Below are 23,998 nucleotides of genomic sequence, written 5' to 3'. Positions count from 1 at the left end.
ATTAAAATGGGTCCATGGACCATGGTTTAATATCTTCACCATTTCCGTGCTCTCCATTCATTAATAATGCTCTTGCAGAGCAGCAGAGTTCCTGTAAATCACCAAGATCTGTGGTTGGATTTTGGTGGAACTGAGGCTTGCTTCGAACAGATCCAACTCATCGACGACGTTTGATAACAGGAACTCTGTGTTACAAAAATGCAGTATTTGTATCCATTTCTAGATCATTAGACACCCTCATCGTGTACGGTTGGTTCATGGCTCCTATCAATGGGAGACGGGCCCTTTGGTCGATTCAGCAAACTTTGCTGATTCTGTGTAAAACTCAAAACAAAAAATATATATATGTGCATTTTTTGCCGCTTTTTTTTCCATTCATCCTTTTTTTTTTCTACTGCTTCCTTCGGAATGTTCTTTTATGATCTCATTCTAAGGCTGACCCATCACCATTTTTTTATTTTCTTTAATGAGAGATGCACTTTTTACTGATTGAGAACTGCAAAATTTCAAACTTCTCAACCTGACTTGGTTTAACTCGACGCTTTCAAACTTTTCAACGTGACATGGTTTAACACGAGGCTCATGTCTTATGGGTGATGCATGACAAAGAGGTGTTACCTTGGCCTGGACTCGTCCAACCCAGAGATTGGTTAGAAACTTGGAATTCATTAGATTGGTCAATTGGGTTGGACAATGATTTGTTGCTTCCAGACAAAAAGAAAAAACTTGACCAAGGAAGACTGTGAGGTTCTGCGATTCTTACATGTTTAGATAGTTTTCGAAACGAGTTTGTCCAAGAATATCTGGGATGATCCTCAGCTGAAAAAGTCGTTTCTTAGGTGTTCACAATAAAAGCTAAGCTTGTGACGCTACCAAAATTTGTTGGTTAACACACGGTACGACTTTTTTGGTGTTATAATGAGAAAATGACATGACGTCCTCACTTATGGAAAACAATGCTGTCAATATCCAACCGCATATACAAGTCTTGCAATATTAATATTTTGTTATTTATTAAATATTTTAAATATAAATAAATTATTTTATCAAGATCCCCCATAAATAATCTACACGTGCTGGCTTCTCTCATAGCACTGTCCAATACATACATACATTTCACCAAGCGATGTGTTTAATCACAGATGCTGTGATTGGATAGAAATCCTAGTGGTTGAAGCCTGAAGGATTTCATCTCATATATATATATATATATATATATATATATATATATAAGCACATTAGTCATGAACAAAAACTTAGTCAACAAAATTCAGGTTAAAAACATTTTAGATAAAAGTTAACATGCTAATAAAACACATGCTTATTGTTACTAACGTAGTTCAAGAAGAAGGCATTTTCATGCAAAGGAATGATTTTTCTACGTTTTAATCTTCCATGAGTTGTTAAAATTTTAACATTAAAACAACGCATTTAAAATGCAAAAGTGATTGACATAATCAAACAAATATGAAATCACTCTTAAAAGCATATCTATAAGGCTATACTGCACAAAGAAAGAATCAGTAATTTAGTTTAAATGGTTTGATTTTTGTCTATGAGCTAAGTAGTTTAGGATGTTTAGAATGCGACATATTTTCAACTCGAGACAACACAACCTCATACAAAAAATCTTTCTAAACCAAACGTTGTCAATTTTGTAAGAGAGGTTGCTCAAGAGAGCCCTATGAGAGGATCTTCTTAGCATATTATGCAGCATTTGTTACATGCCGTCGGTTATGTGTTTTATAATCAGTGGAAATAAAAAGGATCATATATATAAATATGAGTCCTTAAAAGGGTTTGTTTCGCCGCCGATCAGATCTGCGGTGATCTTCAAGGTCAGATCTCTTTTTTATTATATGGTGTTTAACATAGTTCAAGCACATCTTTGAACGGAGCTTCGGGCTATCAAACGCAACATTGTTAAGTTGCAAGCATTCTCTTGTGCGGGCTTTCATTTCTAAAACCCGAGGATCCCCCTTTCTCTCCTATAGAATAGCTAACTTTGCGGTGTTTGTTTCCCATCTGAAAGCAGAGGGGCACGAGAGTGGAGGATGGCCCAGTGGAAGAAGTTCGAGTTCTTCGAGGAAAAATCAAGCCGATGCTCCATCCCTTCAGACGTAGAGGGCAATCTCCAGTGCTGCTCCAGCGGCCGCGGCCGGATCGCCCTCGGCTGCGACGATGGAATGGTCCACCTCCTCGATCGCGGATTCAAGCCCGCGTTCAGTTTCAGAGCCCATGCCGCTAACGTCCTCTTCATCCAACACCTCAAGGTTTTCATTATTGTTATTGTTTTTTTTTCATTCTTTATGTTTTTTTGATCCAATATTACCGAACCAATTTTGGTTGTGCTCGGTTCCGTCCATTTGACGAATCAGTCAGACCGGTGCATTGAACTACGTGATATCGCTTGTTTTAGAGAGAGAATTTGGGAATTGAGTTGTTTCTGGGTTTTTTTTTTTGGACACCATGATGTTGGTAGCTTCGAGTGTTCAAGTTTTGATTTAGAAGGATCATGTGGTGGTTTTTTTGGTTGGTAGGATGCAGAAAGAAAGAAAAATGTTTGGATTGTTTAAACTCGGTTCAGACCGTTAAAGTTTTGGATTGTTTCATTCGGCGAGTTTGTTTGGGGTCTGATGTATTGACATGGAGGAAATGAAGGACCAAGTTGCGAAGCAGTACGTTTTTGCAATTGATTACGTGCTTAAATTGCTGTATATGAACCTGACGATCATGCTATCATCATCATTGACGTACGGCTGTAGAACCCATTGTATTCTTCAATTTCTTTATCGTGTACTGAAAAATCACCGAGTGCCATTGATTTTTCCCTTTTCTTTTAGCTGCATTAACTTGAATAATTGTCTATTTGTAATTAGAATACACTTAGGTTTGTCAAGAAGGTCTAAATGGGAAATCCTTGTCTTCAAAATCCAGGAAAGAGAATTACATGTCTTTGAATCCTAGTTTTAGGCCTTCTGAGAAGCCCTTTTTGCTACTTACAGAGATGAGAGTAAGGATTCCTATTTAAACTGCTATAGTAGCTCAGTAATTGAATCATGACGAAGCAAAGGATGACGGCTTTGTCTACTAAACGGAATCATGCAAATTTGACTTTCGTTATCCAAATATATCTTGTTGCTTCATTTTAGTTCAGCTTCAGTACACATCGGGATTAGAGGCGATCACATCTTCAATAGGCCTTCTGTCCAGGATGATTGTTGATCGGCTTGTGCAGCCTACATACTTTTCGAGTCATCCAATTGTTTTAACTAAATGTTTCATTTAACGTTTCAGGTTCTCTTACATAACTCCATTATTTATGGTAAACCCCAATTGTTATGGGGGACTGTGTACCTTCAAACGTCATTTGGACTTATTTTCAAAATTTTGTTTTAAAAATGGTGAATTGACATCTGCTATAATTTTTTCTTTCATGAACAGCAAAGAAATGTTCTCTTTACAGTCGGAGAAGATGAAACAACATCACCACAGTTGTCATCTATATGCCTCAAGGCTTTTGATCTTGATAAAATGGAGCAAGAGAGTTCCAGCACTACAAGTCCATTTTGTATTCAGATACTGAGGATTTTCACTAACCAATTCCCTGAAGCAAAGGTATCCACTTTTAGTAGTTTCTGGTGCCATGTGATTCTGAATGCGTGCTTGCTTTTGAAGATTGCAAAATTTTTAAATCTTTATGGGGTTGGAACTTGTAATTGATGAAAAGGAAAAAAAAAAGAAACTTAAGACCGAAGGAAAAAGTCTCCACATAAATGTAGGCTGTAAAATTCATTTTGGAGAATTTGAAAAATATTTTTTCTTTGCAGATCACATCATTTTTAATACTTGAGGAAGCACCTCCAATCTTGTTCATTGCTATAGGGCTAGATAATGGTTCTATCTACTGCATCAAAGGCGACATTGCACGTGAGCGTATCACACGAATCAAGCTGCAGGTGGAAACTGGACCAACTGGATCTCAGTCTTCTGTTACAGGGCTAGCATTTCGAGTTGATGGTACGGCTCTTCAGCTGTTTGCAGTGACCCCGACCTCAGTGAGTCTGTTTAACTTACAAGGTCAGCCACCTAAGTGTCAGACACTAGACCAGATTGGATGCCATGGCAATAGCGTAACAATGAGCAACCGACAGGTGAGCCTTGTGTTTTTTTAGATATGGAGCAGTGGTTGAGAGGGAGCACTTTGACACTATTTCTTATTTCTGAAATTGTATTAGGAGCTTGTCATTGGTCGTCCTGAGGCGGTATATTTCTATGAAGTGGATGGCCGGGGTCCTTGCTGGGCTTTTGAAGGAGAAAAGAAATTCCTCGGCTGGTTCAGGAGTTATCTTTTATCAGTTATTTCTGACCAAAGAAGTACCAAGAATACTTTTAATGTCTATGATTTGAAAAATCATCTTATAGCCCATAGCATGACAGTTGGAGAAGTTTCACATATGCTTTGTGAGTGGGGCAGCATAATTCTTATTATGAGCGACAAAACTGCTCTTTGTATAGGTGAAAAGGACATGGGAAGTAAGTTGGACATGCTTTTCAAGAAAAATCTTTATACTGTTGCCATTAATCTTGTCCAGAGCCAGCATGCAGATGCTGCAGCTACTGCAGAAGTGCTAAGAAAGTATGGGGATCATTTGTATTCACAGCAGAAGTACGATGAGGCCATGGCTCAGTATATTCATACTATTGGACAGCTTGAGCCCTCCTATGTCATACAAAAATTTCTTGATGCTCAACGGATTTACAACCTCACCAATTACTTGGAAAAATTACATGAGAAAGAGTTGGCCTCTAAGGACCATACAACTCTTCTTCTAAATTGCTATACAAAATTAAAAGATGTAGCTAAGCTAGATGAGTTCATCAAAGGAGAAGGTGGTGCTGAAGAGCACAAATTTGATGTGGAGACTGCAATAAGAGTTTGCCGTGCAGCAGGATACCATGAGCATGCAATGTATGTTGCAAAGAAGTCCGGAAAGCATGAGTTATATTTGAAGATTTTGCTTGAAGACCTAGGCATGTATGACGAAGCACTGCAGTATATATCTGGACTTGATCTAAGTCAAGCTGAGGTGACAGTGAAAGAATATGGTAAGATTCTTGTGCAGCATAAGCCAGTGGAGACAATTGAAATACTTATGAAGCTTTGTACTGATGAAGGAGAACAGGAGAAAAAGAGGACCTTGAATGGAGTTTACCCCTTCAGGCTGCCTTCCCCTATTGATTTTGTGAATATTTTTGTTCACCAACCTCAATCTCTCATTGATTTTTTTGAAAAGTTTACCAGCACCGTAAAGAACTCGACTGCACAGGTGGAAATCCACAATACCATGTTGGAACTCTATCTATCAAATGACTTGAATTTTCCTTCAATCCTGCAAGATCCATCTTGTTCCGATGTTATAAACTTGGCCTCAGATAATTCTAACACTCTTTCAAAGGTAGGAAGCAAAGATAAATCAAGTGTTTCTGTTGAGGATGAGAATAAGAATAATAGCCGGATTGGGAGGTTTGAAAAAGGACTTAGCTTGCTTAAGAGCGCATGGCCCTCTGACCAAGATCAGCCTTTATATGATATGGAACTTGCAGTTGTTCTATGTGAGATGAATGGTTTTAAAGAAGGGCGCCTATTTTTGTATGAGAAGATGAAGCTTTTTAAAGAGGTAATATCATGCTATATGCAGGCTCATGACCACGAAGGACTGATCTCTTGTTGCAAGAAACTTGGAGATTCGAGCAAGGGTGGTGATCCATCACTTTGGGCGGATGTGCTGAAGTACTTTGGTGAGCTTGATGAAGATTGCTCCAAGGAAGTCAAAGAAGTGCTGGTATATATCGAGAGAGATGACATACTGCCTCCAATCATTGTTCTTCAAACATTATCTCGAAACCCATGTCTTACCCTTTCTGTTGTGAAGGATTACATTGCACGAAAGCTTGAAGCAGAATCTAAACTTATTGAGGACGATCGCAAAACTATTGACAAGTTTCAGGTAACCACATTGCACTTACATATTATTTTTGAAGCATGCTTTACTTTCTCTTATGAGCATGGGAGCACATTTAGGCTGTCCACTGTTGGGGTACCACTAGTACACTTGGCATCCAATAAAACAAGAAACAGAACCCAGGCAAAGAGCCTATTATGTACGTGAATGGCTTACTGAAAGTGGCAGCATGTTGTACGTGGTTTTTATCCCGTCTTCTCTTGAAAAGCTTCAGAGCACAAAAACAAGTTTGTCTTAACCATATGAATAAGGATATGCATGGTGGTCAAGGAAGCCAACCTGGTCTTCTTGGTCGAAAAGGCAAGGTCTTAACCCAAGTGTAAGTCATACAAAACTCAACCTGTTTATAATCTGGTTGTCTTGCCCAAATCATTGGGCTGAAGCACAAGTGAGCTGATTCGGAAATGGAAAGGCTAAGAAGGAAATCTCAATTTTGGTTAGGAAAAAAGGTGGCACAGGCTTTTTGGCCCAGCCCGGCACTGTTATTCTACTGAATAGGCTAAAAACCATATCCTTACGAGCTAGTCACTGAAAACCCTTTGTGCTGGCCAAAGCGTGGCCATCTAGCATGATGAGCTGGTTCTGAAGCTCTGGTGGCTGGACTACCCATAAGTTTGTGAATGGCGCTGGTTGATTTTTCTGTGACTGCTTTAATAATTCAATGTGTGTGATCAGCTTTATGCCTTTTCTGTTGTTAGCCGCCTTTCATTTTCCTCCTAGCTGCAGTGTCTTGTCTTTATCTATCCGGTGGCATTATCATGAGACGTAGTTTTATGGGCATTGTCATTTACTGTATGGCAGTGATTGGTTGTTCTTAATGTGAAGAAAGTTTACAATTTCTGTTACTTTGTTGATGCAGGAAGAAACATCTTCCATGCGGAAGGAAATACAGGACTTGAGGACAAATGCCAGGATTTTCCAGCTGAGCAAATGCACTGCATGCACATTAACACTTGATCTCCCTGCCGTACATTTTCTGTGCATGCATTCATTTCATCAGCGGTGCCTTGGTGACAACGAGAAAGAATGCCCTGTTTGTGCACCTCAGTACCGAAGCTTGCTGGACATGAAGAGAAACTTGGAAGAAAATGCCAAAGACCACGACAAGTTTTTCCATCAACTGAAGAATTCTAGTGATGGTTTCTCTGTGGTTGCTGGGTATTTTGGCAAGGGGGTTGTGAGTAAAACTAGCAACGGTCCTCCTGCAGAGCTCAGAAGAAGCAGCCTCGATCCCAGTGGTATCTGAGAGTGTTTGGAGTGTGAGCAGTTTCTTCTTCGTCTGTGGTTGTTCTGCTAATGGGTTTTATGACCGTCTGGGTGTTAATGGTGTTGGATAAGCTCTTCCATATATCGTTTTTGGCTGGCGAATAATGGTTTAACGGAAAGTTTTGCATTCTCTGTTGGGTTTGCGGTCAACTAGCTTGTACCATTGTATAGCTCACGTCTGTTTGTTTCCTTGGATGAGAGAAATTTTCAGTTTCTTTGTTTTCTGCCTCTGGATTCTGCAGCAGTGGAGGATTTTGAGTGGGTTCTGTTTTGGATCAGATAAAAATACATATTCAATCGATTCTACAGCGAAAACATGATGATCTTCAGGACCCGTCCCTCCCTGTTGACACTCCCAAGGTGTGTAGCATGGACCCAACTTTGAACCATAAAGCCACTGTTGTTGCGTTTACTTAAAAGAGAAAACATGGTCCTAAAACGTCCATGAGAATAATAGAAACATATTGAGAATAATATAAACATATATCTGCATGTCTTTCAAAGGCAAGTTTGATTGTATCAGAAGCTATGGTTTTCAGTAGAACCCTTCTAAGTTTGACAGGAAATTCAGAAAATTAACCCGTCCCTGCAGGCGCTAGGTGCAGCGCGCCAATGATCGAATAGAGACGACTCGTCGTGTCGGCACCTATGAACGGACAGAAACTTCAGAAAATTTGTATGTTTCAAATCTTAATACCTGGAGAAGCTATTCTTGTCTTCGCAGGCGTGTTGTTGGGCAAATCAAACTTATCATTGGATAAGAAGTAGACCAAGTTTTTGCTTCTCTAATGAGTATCATCATTGCGCTGACAGTAACTGGGCCATTTGAGGCTGCCTGCGTTATGCATCCTCGATTGGTCCAAATTTCTGGTTTTGTGAATGGTCGGATTCATCCTCAAGTTTATTTGTGGCAAAATCTGAGTTTTTAGTAACTGATACTTTCCTCTCTACCATCCAAACATGCAAATTCATGTCAGTGGTTCTTACATTACAATGTACACGTCTTAATTCAAACATTTTGTAATCATAGCCAATGGCCAATGCATTGCAAAACCTTATAAATCTCACGTAAACAGGGTTGCAAAGGATGCAGAAACTCATGGCTCAGCCCAGTTTGGCTCTTCAAGCTCTTGGTAAGGGTGATGTCATAGAGTTGGATTTATCTGATTATACCAATCTCAATTTGGTTCCAATTACTAAAGTTTAGTAAAAAAATAATAACATTTAAATAGCAATCAGATTCAGGGTTTATTATAGTTCTTTCTAAAAAATTACTAAACATGTTCAATATTTGAAGAGAGATAAAAAATACACTCATATTTGAATATGTATGTTCATCAGCCTCAATTCCATACAAAAAAAAAACTATAGATAAAAGAAGTTCAAAGCTAAAGTATCTGTTTTATTATACCGCCAAAAGTTGGACCTTTTTTTGGGGTAAAATACGAAGTCCAAATTGAATCCAATTTAAAATCCATTGCACACAAGGGGACGTTTGATTGATTCTGATTTAAGATCTTCATGGTTTGAGATCAGCTCTTCCCCCGTTGATCTTGAGTTAGACGTTTTCTCAATGTAAAGTGGTAACGTATATATTTTAAGCGTAGACCTTAGGTTTAATTTAGTATCCTTAGTTTGATGAATCATGACCACGTTCCAAACTTTGTTGTGGAGATCAGGATCTGTTTACAAAGGGCCTTAATTTTAATGTCTAACGATCGATTACGGGATCATGCCAAAAGTTTCCCGCTCTTCAATTCGAACCTCACTCTTTCACTCTCTCGCTCCCTCCCGAAGAGCGTCACTGTCTGCCATCCATGGCGCCCTTCTTCTTCCCCAAAACGATAACTGATCTCGAAGAGGAACCAGAGGACCGAATCAGTCTGTTTGTTCAGCATCCTGTCGACGTTGCCGTCTTGTCACCTTCCGAGCTCGAGGAGATTGTCAAAGGTACCTCCCACCCTCCATTTTCTATCCCCTGACTGTTTCCCTTTTGCACCAGCTGATTCCAATTCATCGAAGGCGTTGCCTTCGATCTATCGGACAAGGAATTGTTCTGTGTCGAGGAGCAGGAGTTGTTCGATCAGATTTATTCTTTCGTCAAGGGATTCCCGCACCTCCTACCACCGTCAAAGATAACCCTCGTTGAGAGCCTCCGGTCGAATTTCAGCGTGCTGATCCCGAACATATCCTGCCTGTCGCGGTCTCCTGAAGAAGCGGGAGCACTTTCCGCTCCCGACCGGTTGGCTTCTTATCTCAACGCATTCAAAATCTACACTTACTTCCTGTTATCCATCGTCCTCATCGAGGAGCTCGGTTCCGCGAACCAGGCTTCGCGGGCTCCTGCGTCTAGCCATCAAAAGGTTTGTTTATTTTTTTTTTCCTTTTTTTTCCTTTTTGTCTTTAGAATAATTTCTGAAATATCGCTGTTCGTTGGTCTTTTCCTGTATACGTGGAAAGGGGAGGAAGAAGCATGCGGCAGAGTCATGGAACTGGGAACTACAACGAGGAAAAATTATTGGGTTGGTGGCCAATTCTCTTGAGATTGACCTTAAGTCATTGTTTGGTACATCGGAGTTGGATGAAAATTACTTATCTTTCCTTGTCAGGTAAGAAGATTTTGCAATTTGCGTTTTTTTTTTGGGTGTAGATCATCAATCGCTCTAATTATTTTGTAGATGTTGCTCTTATGTTTTTAGTTTATGTCTGAAAATTTAGGTTTGCCTATATTTTCTGGTGGAATGATATTTTGGGCGCTGGAAAAAATACAACATTAGAAGTCATTTCACTTAGACGTGTCTAGGCGACGTTATTTGCTTTTACGTAGTTTAAAAACTAATGGTTGTTTTATCTAATGAAATATGACTTTGGCTTCTTTTCCTGGTTCCGGATTGTAGTTCGGCCTTCACTCTGTTCGAGAATTCGGCATTACTGAGGGATGCAGATGTAAAAGATGCGCTTTGTAGGATAGTTGGAATTTGTGCTACTGGGTATCACTATACCATGCAGTCAGCCGCGTCGATATTGCACATGATTCACAAGTTTGATTTCCTTCCAACTCACATGGCTGATTTGGTAGGATGGGCAGAGCACAAATATTCAGACGGCAGCCTTGCAGTTGCTTTGATAAGGGAAATTAGCCGAATGAATCCAAAGGAATACTCGAGGGACACTTCTGGTGCCGACAACGTGGGAAGATTCCTAACAGAACTTGCTGACAGGTTGCCAAAGCTTGTGGCTACGAATGTTGGTATGCTGGTACCCCACTTTGGAGGCGAGTCATATAAGATTAGAAATGGACTTATTGGGGTACTCGGGAAGTTAATTGCTAAGGCATTCAAGGATGTCGATGGAGATCCAACTGGAGTAGCACTTCGACTGCGTGGTAAGCAGGCAATGCTGGAAATCATGCTGGAGAGGTGTAAAGATATTTCAGCATATACTCGAAGCAAAGTTCTTCAGGTATGGGCAGATCTTTGTGAAGAACATGCAGTACCCATTGGATTGTGGAATGAGGTTGCAGAGGTTGCTGTTGGGCGGCTTGAAGATAAGTCTGCACTCGTGAGAAAATCTGCACTGAATCTACTGATCACAATGTTGCAGCACAATCCATTTGGACCACAGTTGCGAACTGCTTCATTTGAAGGGACTCTGGAGAAATACAAGAAAAGGCTTCAAGAACTATTACCCAATGGTTCTCCTGAGAGCAGTGAGGTTGATGATCCAGCTGAGAGGTGTACCCAGGAGGCAGACTCTCAAAAGGTTCATGGGCATGGAATGGTTGATCTTGTTGACAATAAGAGCGACTACAACATCTTAGATGGTCTTCCTGATAGCTGTGCACCTGCTGTTGAAGTAGGCATTTCAGATGATTGTCTGCCAGATGTTGGAAACTTGGAACAGACTCGTGCATTGGTTGCTTCACTTGAGGCTGGACTGAGATTCACGAAGTGCATATCATCAATCATGCCGACTCTGGTTCAATTGTTGGCTTCATCGTCTGCTTCTGATGTTGAGAATGCCATCCTTTTGTTGATGAGATGCAGACAATTTCAGATAGAGGGGGCAGAGGAGTCTCTACGAAAAATGCTGCCACTGGTAGGCCTAGCTTCTTATATTCTGTATATGATTATGCTGAAATCATGAGTTATGTTAGAGAGGCCCTGACGATGCTTGTTTTCTTCTTGAAATAGGTATTTTCCCAAGATAAAGCAATTTACGAAGCTGTGATTAGTGCATTTATCACAATCTATGTAAAGAAAAGCCCCATGGAAACAGCTAGAAATTTACTGATTCTTGCCACAGACTCTAGTATAGGTGATCTTGCAGCTTTGGAATGTGTCATTAGTTCGTTAGTTTCAAAGGGGGAGATTCCTTCAAGTACGGTATGTTCAATTATTGATGCTACTAGAAATTGGTAATGCTATTATGGATTTGCATCTTGGTATCTATGTTTGAGCCGTTAGATATTTTGCTCCAATATTATGCTGCTTGATGATGCTAGGATGAATATTTGTGCAGAAATCTGAAAGTATTAATCAGTTGTTGCAAGTCCTTTATTTTACAAATCTAATAAGACTAATATTAGCTTTGTTGAATGTTTAGGCTATTACATACTTAACCTATCATTTTCACTTTTCAGTGTGTATAAGTGTGCATGGTGAAGATATGGTGGAGTTGGTCTTTATGTTTGTGACTTGATCTTGTATTCATTTCATGTAACTATTACTCAAGTTCTTTAGTATCTTATGCCTGCTATGCTGGTACTAGCTTGTGATGTAAGGCTAATATCCTTTCTTCTTGTTTCATAATGATGATATTTTCCTTATCAGTTATAGTGTCTAACTCTTGTGATTTGGAAGCTGTGTTTGGGCAGAGAACTGCTAGTTTATGCCGAGACGCACGCACTGGGCAGAAAACCCTTGATCTTCTTGAGCTGGAAGGTTTTAAACTAACTGTCCGGCTAGGCGGATGGAACTCTAAGAAAAGATAGCTCCACTAGCTTTTGAACAGACTGAGTTTTCCAGATCTTCAAATGCTTTTTTGGTTTGACTACACTGAAGTTTTGAGGTAGACTCAATTCTGGAAATTTGCACTTTAATCAGTGTGGTCATTCATATCGTTTTGTTAACATCTCGACCAGGACCAGCTCACCCCCATAGCATGGATTTCAAAATTGAATCATATGGATTTGGTTAAGCAGCCCCTCATTTGTGGGCACTTAATCATGATACTAGTGCTAGAGCAGGGTTTTGTTTCTTTCTCCAATTCTGAATCATAGTGGAATTTGTATGTTGAATATATGGCTCATTGATAAGTTTGATTCTCTGTTAACCAATTAGATGAGACCATTTAGTTAACATGGTAAAACTGAATGGTGGTGTATGAGAGAGGAAAGGAAGGTTCAAGGAGGTTTTATGATCCTTTGGGGGCCTTTTTACTTTGAGATTTAGTTATATTTTTTTGCTTTTTCTGTTGTTAAGCGAGGTTATCTAATGGATGTTACTATTCTTATGCTGGAAGCGTTTCACATTTTGCCCATATGCTCACGTAAGAAGCAGTCTAAGTTTTTTTTTTTCCCCATTTTTCAGATATCTTCTTTGTGGGATTTCTTTAATTTCAATGTCAGTGGGGTAACTGCAGAACAATGCCGTGGAGCACTGTCAATTCTTTGCATGGCTGCCAAATCATCACCAAAGATCCTTGGGGTTCATTTGCAAGAAATTATAGATATTGGCTTTGGACGCTGGGCAAAGGAGGATCCTTTACTTGCAAGAACTGCATGTGTTGCACTTCAGAGGCTTTCTGAAGAGGATAAGGCGAAAATAATATCTGGCGGTGGCAGGGTTTTTGGGGTTTTGCAGAATATAATAAATGGCTTTGCATTACCAGAACACATTTGGTATGCAGCTGCAGACAAGGCCATTGCTGCAATATATTCTATTCATCCCAGACCTGAGATCTTGGCTGCTGAAGTTGTTAAAAAGGCTCTGAATCTTACTTTTCCTTGCAATGGCACCAGTAATGTAACTAATGCTGAAAGTGGGAGTGGAAATGACAACACCTCAATATCTGCGGTTAAAGTTACAAAACTTAGTAGATTCCTTTTTATTGTAAGCCATGTAGCATTGAGTCAGTTGGTTTACATTGAGTCTTGCGTTAAGAAAGTCCAGAAACAAAAAAAGAAGAAAGAAACATCTTCAATTGAACAGCAGAACGACCCCAATGGACATGCAGAACCTTCTGCAGCACCCAATAAAGTAAGATTGCATCTCATGATCTAGCGGATTCATGTTTATACTAATTTTCTCTGGATTTTACCTGCAGTTCTGTCTTTATCAGTTATTGCATTGGTTTGGTTCGTCTTGATATGCTTGTTGCCTGGTAATTGAATTTTAGGCTAAGGGAAATATGTTTTACCTTTTTTCACCATTGCCCAGGAAAATGCTATCAATCGTGAATTGGGTCTTGCAGCCTCTGATGAAGCTAGGCTCGATTCTCTTTCTGAACAAGCTGAGAAGGATATTATTTCAGGTCGTTCAACTGATAAAAATTTAATTGGCCTTTGTGCTCCTCTTGTTGCAAAACTATGTAGGAACTTTAACTTAATGCAGCAGGTAAGTGGTTTTGTTGAATACTAAAGCTTTAAGACTACTGTCTTTATGAGCCTGGGAAAATTAATTTGCCCATTTATGTCTGTAGTACCCAGAGTTACAGGCTTCTGGTATGCTGGCTCTCTGCAAGTTGATGCTAATTGATGCTAACTTTTGGTAAAGTATCTGATCATTATCTCAATCAATTTGGATAAAACATGGCCCCTATTGCAAATCCTAACTGTGTAAGCCAAACCATTGCCAGTGAAGCAAATCTGCAGCTTCTATTCACTGTTGCTGAGAATGCACCACTTGAAGCTGTTCGTTCCAATTGTACGATTGCTCTTGGAGATTTGTCAGTGCGTTTTCCTAATCTATTAGAGCCATGGACAGAGAACATGTATGGTCGGCTTCGTGATCCTGCAGTATCTGTTCGAAAGAATGCTGTTCTTGTCCTTTCTCATCTCATTCTGAATGACATGATGAAGGTACTTATTTTGGCCAAAGATAATTTTCTGTACACTGTTGTTTAAGAGAGTTACCAAATTACACGTGGAATGCTTGTTGACCAGGTAAAAGGTTACATTAATGAAATGGCTGTTCGATTAGAAGATGTGGATGACAGGATCTCAAATTTAGCCAAGTTATTTTTTCATGAATTGTCAAAGAAGGGTAACAAATTTAAATTTTGAGCTACAACTCTGGACTTTTACCAACTAGTACAGCAGAATTATGCTAAATATGTCAACATGTTGTCCCTTTGCAGGAAGCAATCCTGTCTATAATTTACTGCCAGACATTCTTGGCAGACTGTCGAACCAGAACTTGGCTGAAGAAACTTTTTGCAGCATTATGCAGTTCCTAATTGGGTCAATTAAAAAGGTGCTTCAGTTTGCATTGTACATGCAATGTAATTATTATTCCAGTCTTGTCCTGCCACTCTTTTTCTGATATTTAAATTTTTGTAGGACAAGCAAATGGAAGGTCTGGTTGAGAAGCTTTGTAATAGGTTCTGTGGAACGACTGGTGGGTTGACTCTTCACTTCCTTTGGAAGAAATGTTCTCGCATGTTTTGCAAATATTTGATCTTTTTTTTTTTCCCCTCCTGTAGTTTTATTTGATTGGAGTGTGTATTAAAACTTGTATCTGCTGTTTGTGGACTTTTCATTTTCTCACTGAACAAGAATGAAGTCTATTAACAAAAAAATTTCAAATCATTTTTGGTTCTTGGAAGACAGAAGATACAATGAGTTGGTGATGTTTGTAAAACCAGCCTATAGCCATGGTGCCACAAAAAGAAAAACAATCACCTTGAAGATTATTAATGTCAAAATAAGTTTTTTTTTTTTTGAATTGCAATGGATTCTTGAGCATGCAAGGCCTGCTCTTGGAAGTTATTCTAAAGCCATAACGTAGCATTTGGCACAGCAGTTTTACTCTTTTGCAATGTAGCTTGGGGGATTCACCATGCAGTATAGCAGGCATCATAAAACATTTGGATTTTTCTTTTCTTTATAAAACAGTGGTTAGGTCAGAAGCCTTCTTCATTCACATTTCCAAACTGGCTCTTTTCTTGTGCTGCTTTTTGTCGTTCATGTCGTGTGAAAGCTGATGGAATAGATTTCTGGATGTGATTGTGGCCCCTTTTGATGAATTCCTACATTTTCTCCTATTAAGGAGTTTTTTTTTTAACAAAAGCTAACAATTTGCTTTTTGAATTTTCCTGTGTCTGTTTGAATATTCAGCATGTTAAGACCTGAAGATTTTAACAAAGGAGTATATCCATCATCTGTTGCATTATGTTTAGTGCCACCAAAATACAAATTTGTCTACTACATATTTTTCTGTCAAGTTTCTAAACTGCCCTTTTTTGAACACATGCATGTTTTGTTTTTCAACATTCTACTCTTTGATTTGTTAGAACTTTAAGATTTAAAACATTTTCTTAAACTTACTTTGCCACCAGTATATTGTTTTACCTCTTAGATATGCATCCTGAAACCTAGATGATATCTAATTAGAAGTGTTTGCTATATATGGAAAAGTTACATGCATCAATATTTCTATTTTGTTTTAGGATATACCATGGCTGGAACTGGAGATTCTTAGTGACATATCTTACATTGTGAAATATTATGGCCACTGTTTTACTGAAGATGAATTAAAAGATTTGATAGTCATTTGCTTAGTTTCCCCATCTGTTTGCTGAGCAATAACTCCCTGTTCATTAGCTTGGATTGATTGATGTTGCACACTGTACTGCAGATGTTAAACAATGGGAAGGCATAGCTTACTGCCTTTCACTGTTGACCCTAACAGAGAAAGGAATCAAGAAACTTATTGAGTCCTTTAAGAGCTATGAACATGCCTTATCAGAAGAGTCTGTGGTTTCCCATTTCAGAGTTATCATAAACAAGGTGCAGTTACTTTTATTGCAATGATGAACAATGCATACATTTCATGTGTTTAAACTTTAAACTTGTTCTACTTGGTTCACTAGGCAAAGAAATTTGCAAAGCCAGAGGTGAAAACGTGTGTTGAAGAGTTTGAGGAGAAGATGAGCAAGCATCACACAGAGAGGAAAGAGCAAGAGATGACTGCTCATAATGCTTTGTTACATCAACAGAAAGTGGAAAGCATAGAAAAGCTGGTGGCCAAGAAGGGCACAAGGGAGGATATTCATTTTGATATTGCCACAGGTAGGCTTTAATTGTCAAAACACGTGGGCTGTGCAATTTATCTGATGACAAAATGGTACTATTATCGGGTCATGGGTGCTGATTTTCTTGCACTTTTCCATGATTTGTATTTTGAGAACCTAGTGGTGTCCTTTTGCCTGTTGCTCATTTTACATACTTCATTTCTAACTCTTCACTTCATGACAATTGACAAGTTGAAGTTGAAATTATGAGTTTCCTGTTCAGACTTTGATATTTATGCATTTAAAAACAGTTTTCCTTGACTTGAACTTATTGGCATGAGTTGTTGTATTTTGATTGTAATGAACTAGAAATGAAGCAGGTATATTGTTCGCAATGAAGTACTTCCAAAAGTGCATATTTCTTGGTCCAGAAAGTTCATTGGCCAAAATTATTACATTAGCCTTTTCTGTTCTTACCTTTGCTTCAATCTATCTTTTAGTTGAATGAGGAATCGTCTGGTCTTGGTTGGAGGTTCTGATCCATAAATCATTTTGGCTGTCTCAAAGAACTTTTTTAATTTGCAATGGAATCACATGGAATCAATATCCTGGCTTTTATATTCAAAATGTTTCAAAAGGCCAAGCTGAATAAAACCCGCAAGTTACAGGGTAAAGATTGCTAGTCTCCTGCCTGGTTCATTATCATTAGTCTAGTCCTCCTGACTGGTACTTTACATGTTCGGACGAAGGCGAAGTCATCAATCCTGACGTGGTAGCATGCACTGCTGGAACTCCACTTAATCAACACAATCTACATGACCACGAAACAATGAAATGCTCTGGAAGTTCAGGTGTGGTAACAGCATCTGAAGAAGCAGGCTTGGAAGTCCAATCACCGCTATCTTCTCATGAAGGTTCTCAAATTGATTTTGATATTTGTAGCAGGGCTTCTGTATCAAGCTTACTGACTGATACTGTCTAACAGGAATGTCAAAAGCAAAACTTAATGCCGGCACATGCCACACAGAAGTCAGAGAGAAATGTGTTGCCTCTGCCCGCCATGTCTCTACTACCAAGACAAAGAAAGTAAACAGAAGGTTGGTGCGTTCATCTTTATATGCAAACTTGAGAGAATTAGGTTTTAGTTATGGAGCATCCAAATCAGGATATAAAATAAAAAATTGCATCAATCGTATGTACGTAATCTGATCCCTTGCATCTTAGCATAATTCAAGTGCACTGTCATTCTGTTTGTTTGGATGGTATGGCGTTTATCACAACATTCAGATGAGTTTTTTGGTTTCATATGCTTTGGGACACTGGAATTGCTATGTTAATCAGATGGCATTACCCATTTAACTCTTCCCTAAGACCCTAAATTGGTAATGCTTATTGTGCTCCAGGTTGTGATTGGTTTTGATGCTCAATCCTTAGCCGTTTGCCACTAGCATCAAGGGTGTTATGACTATTGCTCTTTCCTGCATCAGCGGTTTGGAGATAGCAAGATACAGTCTTACAGTGGCTTGAGCTGCAACTTCAGTTGGCTGTATGGGCTCTGACATTGATTTTCAGATTAATATTTCTCTATCAATGAGATGAAGAATAGGTAATCGTGGAATCTGCCATCAGCAATCAGAAGTCATTCATCTGTTCCCCATGAGAAGAGATCAATGCTATAAACATGAATGCAGAAGGTAAGCTGGTCACATGCTGAGTTCTCCGTAGAGAACTTGCTAAACTCATATGTAGAAATGTTTGTTTATGATTCTTCTTTATCACCTATTGTCACAAAAAACTTGTATATGTATTATACAGCGATGAATTTCTTGGGTATAATACTACAAAGTTGTATATCTCGGAAATAAAACTGGAAAATCTTGGCAAATTTTTAAAAAATTTAAAACATTTAATAAATCTAAAAAATTATAAAAAGAATAAAAATCATAAAAAAATATGAAAAAACGTGTATAATACTTTTTTTTCATGTTTTTTTATTTTCTGTTGTTTTGTTAAAAGATGCATTTTTTTCACTGACTGTGTTTTGGCGTATTATATACGTTTTTTTTTCAATAGGACTCATTTTCTGGGACATTAGTATCACCATATGTATTATATATTTAGTTATGTTTATTGCACAATGAAGCAATAATTCAAGTCTCGTTGCCTTTAATAATCAAGAGCAACCTCTTCAGCACAATAAGAAAATTATTGGTGGGGGACAATTAAAAGTTATGAGGAACATACAAAAACAGCTGATCCAGTGTTTTCCAATTTATCTTGCGTGATAATGGCTGTGATTCCTTTCAAAACCACAGCTGGGTGTAAAATACGATCTATGAGCCACGAAAGACTATACCGAGACATTAATGTATACATTCGATCTTCTTCGACCTTGTATTGGAGAGAAGGAGAAAGTATCGGATTTAGGGAACCAAAGGAGATTGGTACCATCCTCGCCTTTAGTCTAGTGCAAGTCGCTTTGAAGGTCAAGAATTGGGGCTTCGCCCCCTTTTTGTCAAGTTTAAGTGATTCTTTTGTATTTTTCGTGCTTCGGATGGATACATGGTTGTCAAAGACGACTTGTGTGGAATAGGCATATGTCCTAGGGCCCTCCGGCCCTCGTGTTAACAGGGAGTAGTCTTCAAGCCCGTCCCTCTTGCTTATAACCTGTTCGATGGTAGTCATATGAAATGATGACGAAGGAATTTCCTAGAACTTTTTATCTTTTGACAGTGTAAGCAGTTTTGTTAAAATGTGAGTGAATTGAACAGCGTAAGAAATAGTTTTTTTAAACAAAATCATGAAGTTGGTAATAAAATTACATCAATTCTTTTAGAGACGTTTGGATGACACATTTAATCCATTTTTAAAAACTTAGTTTTGTGAAATCGTGTTTTTTAATGAGTTTTTAGAACCATGTGTCGTGAAATTCTCAAAACCAAGTTTGTTGTGAATAGCCTGGTTTTTCACTTTCTTTTTTAAAAAGTCACAGCTTCTGTCCAAATTGAAAAACAAAACCAAAAATATGTACAAGACAAAGGGAAAATGCACATAATGAAATATTAGGCTTTCGAGAAAAATAACCGGCGGCATCTCTACTTTGAAAAATAAGAAACATTACATGTTCCCTTGTTTCTTTGACACGGACCTTGTTTTCATTGACAAGTATTGAATAGGAGACACCTATCCAAGATCTCATCCGGGAAGCTCGTCCACTTAGTCAAGATTTACAAAAGATTAAAATTGCATTTCAACATGAAAATGAATGCGAACGGTATGAAATCTCCCCATGTTTTAGAGTGAACGGTGTTGAACTTGAGGAGGCCCTCCCAATGGTTGTCAACAAATTGACAGTCGATAGAAAATCAGAAGCGCGTTGTACTTTCTTGATTTATACTAAAGGTTGGTACCCTAAATGAAATTTGTCTATAAGAGCGGAGAAGGAGAAGCGAAATGGAAGTGAGGAGGAGTGAGGACACGAGACCGAGTAGTAAGGGCGGAAGGCGCCCATCTTTTTTCTTCGTCACGCTGGCCAGGTAGAGAGGGGCGAGGGGAAGCTAAGAAGAAACAGAGATTGAAGGAGTGGGAGGATGGCCAGGGATAGCTGTCTCTCGAGGGTAGCTACTGGTGTTGCAGTGGGTGGAGCCATCGGTGGAGCTGTTGGTATCCTCTCTCTCTCCCCCTCTCTTTTTCTTTATTTCGTTTCCATTTGGCGCGGGGATTGGGGATTACAGAATGAAATTTGAGATGCTATCCAATCTGAAGCTCTAACTGGGAAGTCTAAGTATCGAGACGTATGGAGCAAATTGGGTGATGGTGGATTGTGGGTATCGCGTAGTTTCTTGGATTCTACGTTTCGTCTTTCGCCCCTGTTTATCCATTCATTGTTTGCGTCCTCGCTGTGGTGAGTGGTTGAATTAGAAGGAGATTGAGGGGAAATTCTCTGATGGGTTGGAGATTCAGTGGCTTTCTTTGTTCTGCACTTTTCTTGAAGTGACTGCATGAAGCACGGTATGTGGTTTGTAATGGGGGGAAGTTTTTGATTCCCAGTGGCTTTGAAGAGGAAATGGTCGATGCTGGATTGACGCTTTACGAATAGCCTTTGATTTTTTTATTATTTATTATTTATTATTTATTTATCTGGGGAAGGGTTTGGGGTTTTATATGTAAAATGGTTGGTCTATCGTTGTCCATGTTATTTGGCGTCAGTGGAAGACACCTCTTCCGAAGGGGAACTTGATGGTGAAAGTCATGATAGTTGGGTATGGTTGATCGGCCTAATGTGACCCTTACTAAAAGTTTTTCCTTTTATGGTGTTACTTATTTTTTTGTTATTTATGTTCTATTTGCAAGACTTTTTTCTTCGTTTAGCGCGCACACTGAACTGAGTACTTCTACTGAACGTAGAAACAATACAGACAAGGGATACATCTTATGCAATAAAGGAAGGATGTACTCACCTGTTTGTGCTTCAGTTTCTTGTTTATTAGAATAGAATTTCACTTGTTTAGGATATTAGATAGATCCGAACAAGTCTTTTAGGTACAACAAAGTAGTACCATCTTGCATGTGACAAGGGCTGATGGTAACCTATCCTTCATAATTGTTTTGCCTTTTTTTGTTGAGCCCATTGTGCATGCTTTCAGTATCCTTGCAAGTGATGTATTGTTCATGTTTCCTTATGAACTTCAACTTCAATTTTCTTGGTGATGACATCTGTTTTTGTGATTTAAGAACACAAACAAGTATTCATGTGTGGTTGAAATTAATGTTCTCGGCTTTTAATTGTTATCTATGTCACACAGACTCTTCAAAAAAGTAGGGGCAGCACCCACGTCGCAGCGATTGTGGACGTGGGTGTAGCTTTGACACGCAACCCAACCACACCCTCTATTGTTCACTTTCAAAAATTTTTCCCTCTTTCTTTTTCTTCTCTCTCTCTCCCTCTCTTTCTTTATTTACAGTAATAAAAATAAGAAAAAGGACAAATTATATACCCTTGCTGCACCCCTGCACCCATTCCTTGTAAAGCAATGGATAATCATGTTTTTTCCATCTTCTGTCCTGTAACCGGAGTGATCTACTGGTTTATAAGATAGTCACAAATAACGTCTCGGAGTTTTAAATGACGAAGTTTTTCTCGGGTATAATTAGGCAGACTTGAAAAATACGAGAAAAAGGGGTAAAGACGGTATTTAAAAAATAAAAAAAGTAAAAATAGGGAAAAATAAAATAAGTGAAAAAATAATAACATAAACATCAAAAGATAAGTAGATTTGCAACAAATAAAAAATAGAAAATGAAAAAAAACAGTTTGGCATTAAAAAAATGAAAAAGTGAAAAAGACATTCTTAACGCGTTTTTTTTTTTTTGTTTTTCACATTTTTTTTTCAAAAAAAGCATTTTTTTAAGTTTTAAACGGCATTTTATTTTCTCACTTTTTTTTTCGAAAATGACGTGTTTTTTGTGACTAGTTGTTTATAGTATCGAACTTTTTCTTTTCCATATAAAAGCAGCTGGTTGAGCCTTTGAGGTGTACATGAGGCTTATGGTGCCCACTTTTTCCATTATTTTGTAAATGAAAATATCAAAATTGCAGTGATCCGTTACAGAAGGATATTTGTATGAAAGTTGAATTTAGATGTATGATGTTCGATTTATCTCCCCTTTGGTTGATTTTGTTAAGGAAGCTTCACATCCACAATTCTTATATCTTGTTCTCTGCAGGTGCTGTCTATGGAACTTATGAAGCTATCAGGTACAAGGTGCAGTAACCAATCCTTAGTTACTCAAAACTTGTTTTTTAAGAGCTTATCAGGTTTGTCACCTATTGCATTCATCCATAGTTGATTCATTTATTTAGATGATTAATTTTTATAGTTTTCATCCTTCATCAACTTAACAAAGATTATTTAAAGTAATGATACGTTCTTGGTTATTAAGTTCAATATGGAACTTTTTAGATGGTATTTTGCTTTTGTTACGTCCAGGGATACCGATTTCTTGTTTAATTAAGATACAAACTGTCTAAACCTTCTTATGTTCTTATGGATGACTAATGGTATTACGTAGCTAATTTCTAGTTTGTGGATAGTGCATTGGCTTGCTGCACTGACCCTGTGATCTAGAAGCTTATTCATTCTACTACGATCACATAACCCCCCAAACCATGTTCTTCATTCTGTTAGTCCAACCTTCTTCCCTTCCAAAAAGAAAAAAAGAGATAAGAGGAATTAGAGTCCCACTTGAGAAATTCGACGCGCATGATTAACTTCTCCAGCAAAGACAGGCCCTATCAATATTTTGCGTATCGGCTAGGGGTAAACTCACAGGGTAGTTAAGAAATAAGAATATGTTGGCCATGATTTAATATTACATAGCAAATCTGTTCACAATGTGAAATATCACAATGAACACGACTTTCTGAATGTACAAGTTAGGTTTCTGTTAGTTAACAGGTTGCTTCTGGTTTGGGAATGAGAATAGGCTCGCATATGTGGAGCGGTATTTTATATTGATTATTGCTGGAAACCGATGTAATCAAAATCAGTTTGTGTATCGGATCAGGTAGCCGAATTATTAGAATTGGCAGAAGTCGTTCTTGAATTGGTGACAGCAGATAAGTACTGTACTTATTTCCAAAGAAGTCAAAAGGAAAAGGTTAAAAAATAAAAATTTGAAATGAAAAGGAAAAAGAAAAACGATAGTGCATGTGAGTTAAGCCAATTCAGGCTGATTGAGACTGATTTTGAACTGAAAGTCTGAAAATATTAAAAGAAGGCAATTTACCTAATATTTAGTTCACCTTCTATCCTGTTCTTCATATTCCATCTGCTTGAAATTTAGAGTCCAATCTTGTCCTTTGTCCATTTTATTTTTTCATGATCGGGTGGTGTTCCTAGTGGTGTTGGATAACTCAAACTTGATTTGCTTTTGTATGCTGAGAATTATGTTTGTTTATTTGATTCCCTTTAATACTGAAATTTTAGGTTCCCGGACTGTTGAAGATCAGATATGTTGGCCAAACCACTCTTGGTAGTGCAGCTGTCTTCGGCCTTTTCCTAGGTGCTGGGAGCTTGATACATTGTGGAAGATCTTACTGAAGACTTGTTTTTATTCCGTTCTGTGAGAAAATAATCACTTTTTCGACATAACATGGTACTCAATGGAAGACGGTTGGAACTTGGAACACGAAATGCTGGAAGATTTTATTCCGAATTTTTGTAATTCGTTATGTGAATTTTTCTGGTTCATTGGAAATTGACCATGTCTTAAGGGGGGAATATTGTTGCATTTTAAGATACCTGGCTTCTAGGGGAAAAATCCTGAGAAATATCAAACATACCGCAAGCACGAAAGAGAAAAGGCACAGGGCTGTAAACTGTCAATCACATATCTTGCTCAATCCAATTGAAAACTTTGGTTTCCTCGGTTTCGTCGTGAAGAACTTGTGTCAAAGAACACGAGGGACC

General features: G+C 38.4%; 3 protein-coding genes across 4 annotated transcripts; all 3 read left to right on the top strand.

Annotated features, from left to right (window-relative positions):
- Window positions 1–1,738: 1,738 nt before the first annotated feature.
- On the top strand, window positions 1,739–7,516 carry LOC116263371 (vacuolar protein-sorting-associated protein 11 homolog). Of its 2 annotated transcripts, XM_031643096.2 has the most exons (6): window positions 1,739–1,838; window positions 2,036–2,273; window positions 3,445–3,618; window positions 3,831–4,154; window positions 4,239–6,011; window positions 6,886–7,516. In XM_031643096.2, exons 2-6 carry the CDS (start codon window positions 2,055–2,057, stop codon window positions 7,270–7,272), a joined length of 2,877 nt encoding a protein of 958 aa, XP_031498956.1. In that variant the 5' UTR covers window positions 1,739–1,838; window positions 2,036–2,054; the 3' UTR covers window positions 7,273–7,516. The 2 variants fall into 2 exon arrangements, with proteins under 2 accessions (XP_031498956.1, XP_031498947.1); XM_031643087.1 differs by lacking the exon at window positions 1,739–1,838 and having other exon boundaries at window positions 1,951–2,273.
- Window positions 7,517–8,940: 1,424 nt separating this feature from the next.
- On the top strand, window positions 8,941–18,379 carry LOC116246057 (condensin-1 complex subunit CAP-D2). The gene is made up of 17 exons (XM_031617745.2): window positions 8,941–9,242; window positions 9,315–9,655; window positions 9,753–9,901; window positions 10,190–11,390; window positions 11,486–11,677; window positions 12,884–13,552; window positions 13,733–13,909; window positions 13,995–14,062; window positions 14,151–14,373; window positions 14,458–14,557; window positions 14,652–14,767; window positions 14,854–14,911; window positions 16,151–16,302; window positions 16,386–16,584; window positions 17,276–17,440; window positions 17,512–17,623; window positions 17,930–18,379. Exons 1-17 carry the CDS (start codon window positions 9,110–9,112, stop codon window positions 17,934–17,936), a joined length of 4,062 nt encoding a protein of 1,353 aa, XP_031473605.1. The 5' UTR covers window positions 8,941–9,109; the 3' UTR covers window positions 17,937–18,379.
- Window positions 18,380–19,973: 1,594 nt separating this feature from the next.
- LOC116258721 (uncharacterized) lies at window positions 19,974–23,829 on the top strand. Its single transcript, XM_031636060.2, has 3 exons — window positions 19,974–20,189; window positions 22,254–22,291; window positions 23,516–23,829. The coding sequence occupies exons 1-3, from the start codon at window positions 20,117–20,119 to the stop codon at window positions 23,627–23,629; spliced, it is 225 nt and encodes a 74-aa protein (XP_031491920.1). The 5' UTR covers window positions 19,974–20,116; the 3' UTR covers window positions 23,630–23,829.
- Window positions 23,830–23,998: the final 169 nt, after the last annotated feature.

Source organism: Nymphaea colorata, chromosome 1 (genome assembly GCF_008831285.2).
Source record: "Nymphaea colorata isolate Beijing-Zhang1983 chromosome 1, ASM883128v2, whole genome shotgun sequence".
In the NCBI taxonomy this organism is placed as follows: domain Eukaryota; kingdom Viridiplantae; phylum Streptophyta; class Magnoliopsida; order Nymphaeales; family Nymphaeaceae; genus Nymphaea; species Nymphaea colorata.
Note: the sequence above shows the minus strand (reverse complement) of the source record. Positions and strands in the feature narration are given on the sequence as shown.

Excerpts from the sequence above, each read along its gene's own strand:
- LOC116263371 (XM_031643096.2), top strand. The coding sequence starts at position 2,055 with ATGGCCCAGTGGAAGAAGTTCGAGTTCTTCGAGGAAAAATCAAGCCGA. Across the intron at positions 2,274-3,444 it reads TCTTCATCCAACACCTCAAG|CAAAGAAATGTTCTCTTTAC; the intron begins GTTTTCATTATT and ends TTTCATGAACAG. Across the intron at positions 4,155-4,238 it reads TAACAATGAGCAACCGACAG|GAGCTTGTCATTGGTCGTCC; the intron begins GTGAGCCTTGTG and ends AAATTGTATTAG.
- LOC116246057 (XM_031617745.2), top strand. The coding sequence starts at position 9,110 with ATGGCGCCCTTCTTCTTCCCCAAAACGATAACTGATCTCGAAGAGGAA. Across the intron at positions 14,558-14,651 it reads TCATGAATTGTCAAAGAAGG|GAAGCAATCCTGTCTATAAT; the intron begins GTAACAAATTTA and ends GTCCCTTTGCAG. Across the intron at positions 14,768-14,853 it reads TAATTGGGTCAATTAAAAAG|GACAAGCAAATGGAAGGTCT; the intron begins GTGCTTCAGTTT and ends AAATTTTTGTAG.
- LOC116258721 (XM_031636060.2), top strand. The coding sequence starts at position 20,117 with ATGGCCAGGGATAGCTGTCTCTCGAGGGTAGCTACTGGTGTTGCAGTG. Across the intron at positions 20,190-22,253 it reads AGCCATCGGTGGAGCTGTTG|GTGCTGTCTATGGAACTTAT; the intron begins GTATCCTCTCTC and ends TGTTCTCTGCAG. Across the intron at positions 22,292-23,515 it reads ATGAAGCTATCAGGTACAAG|GTTCCCGGACTGTTGAAGAT; the intron begins GTGCAGTAACCA and ends CTGAAATTTTAG.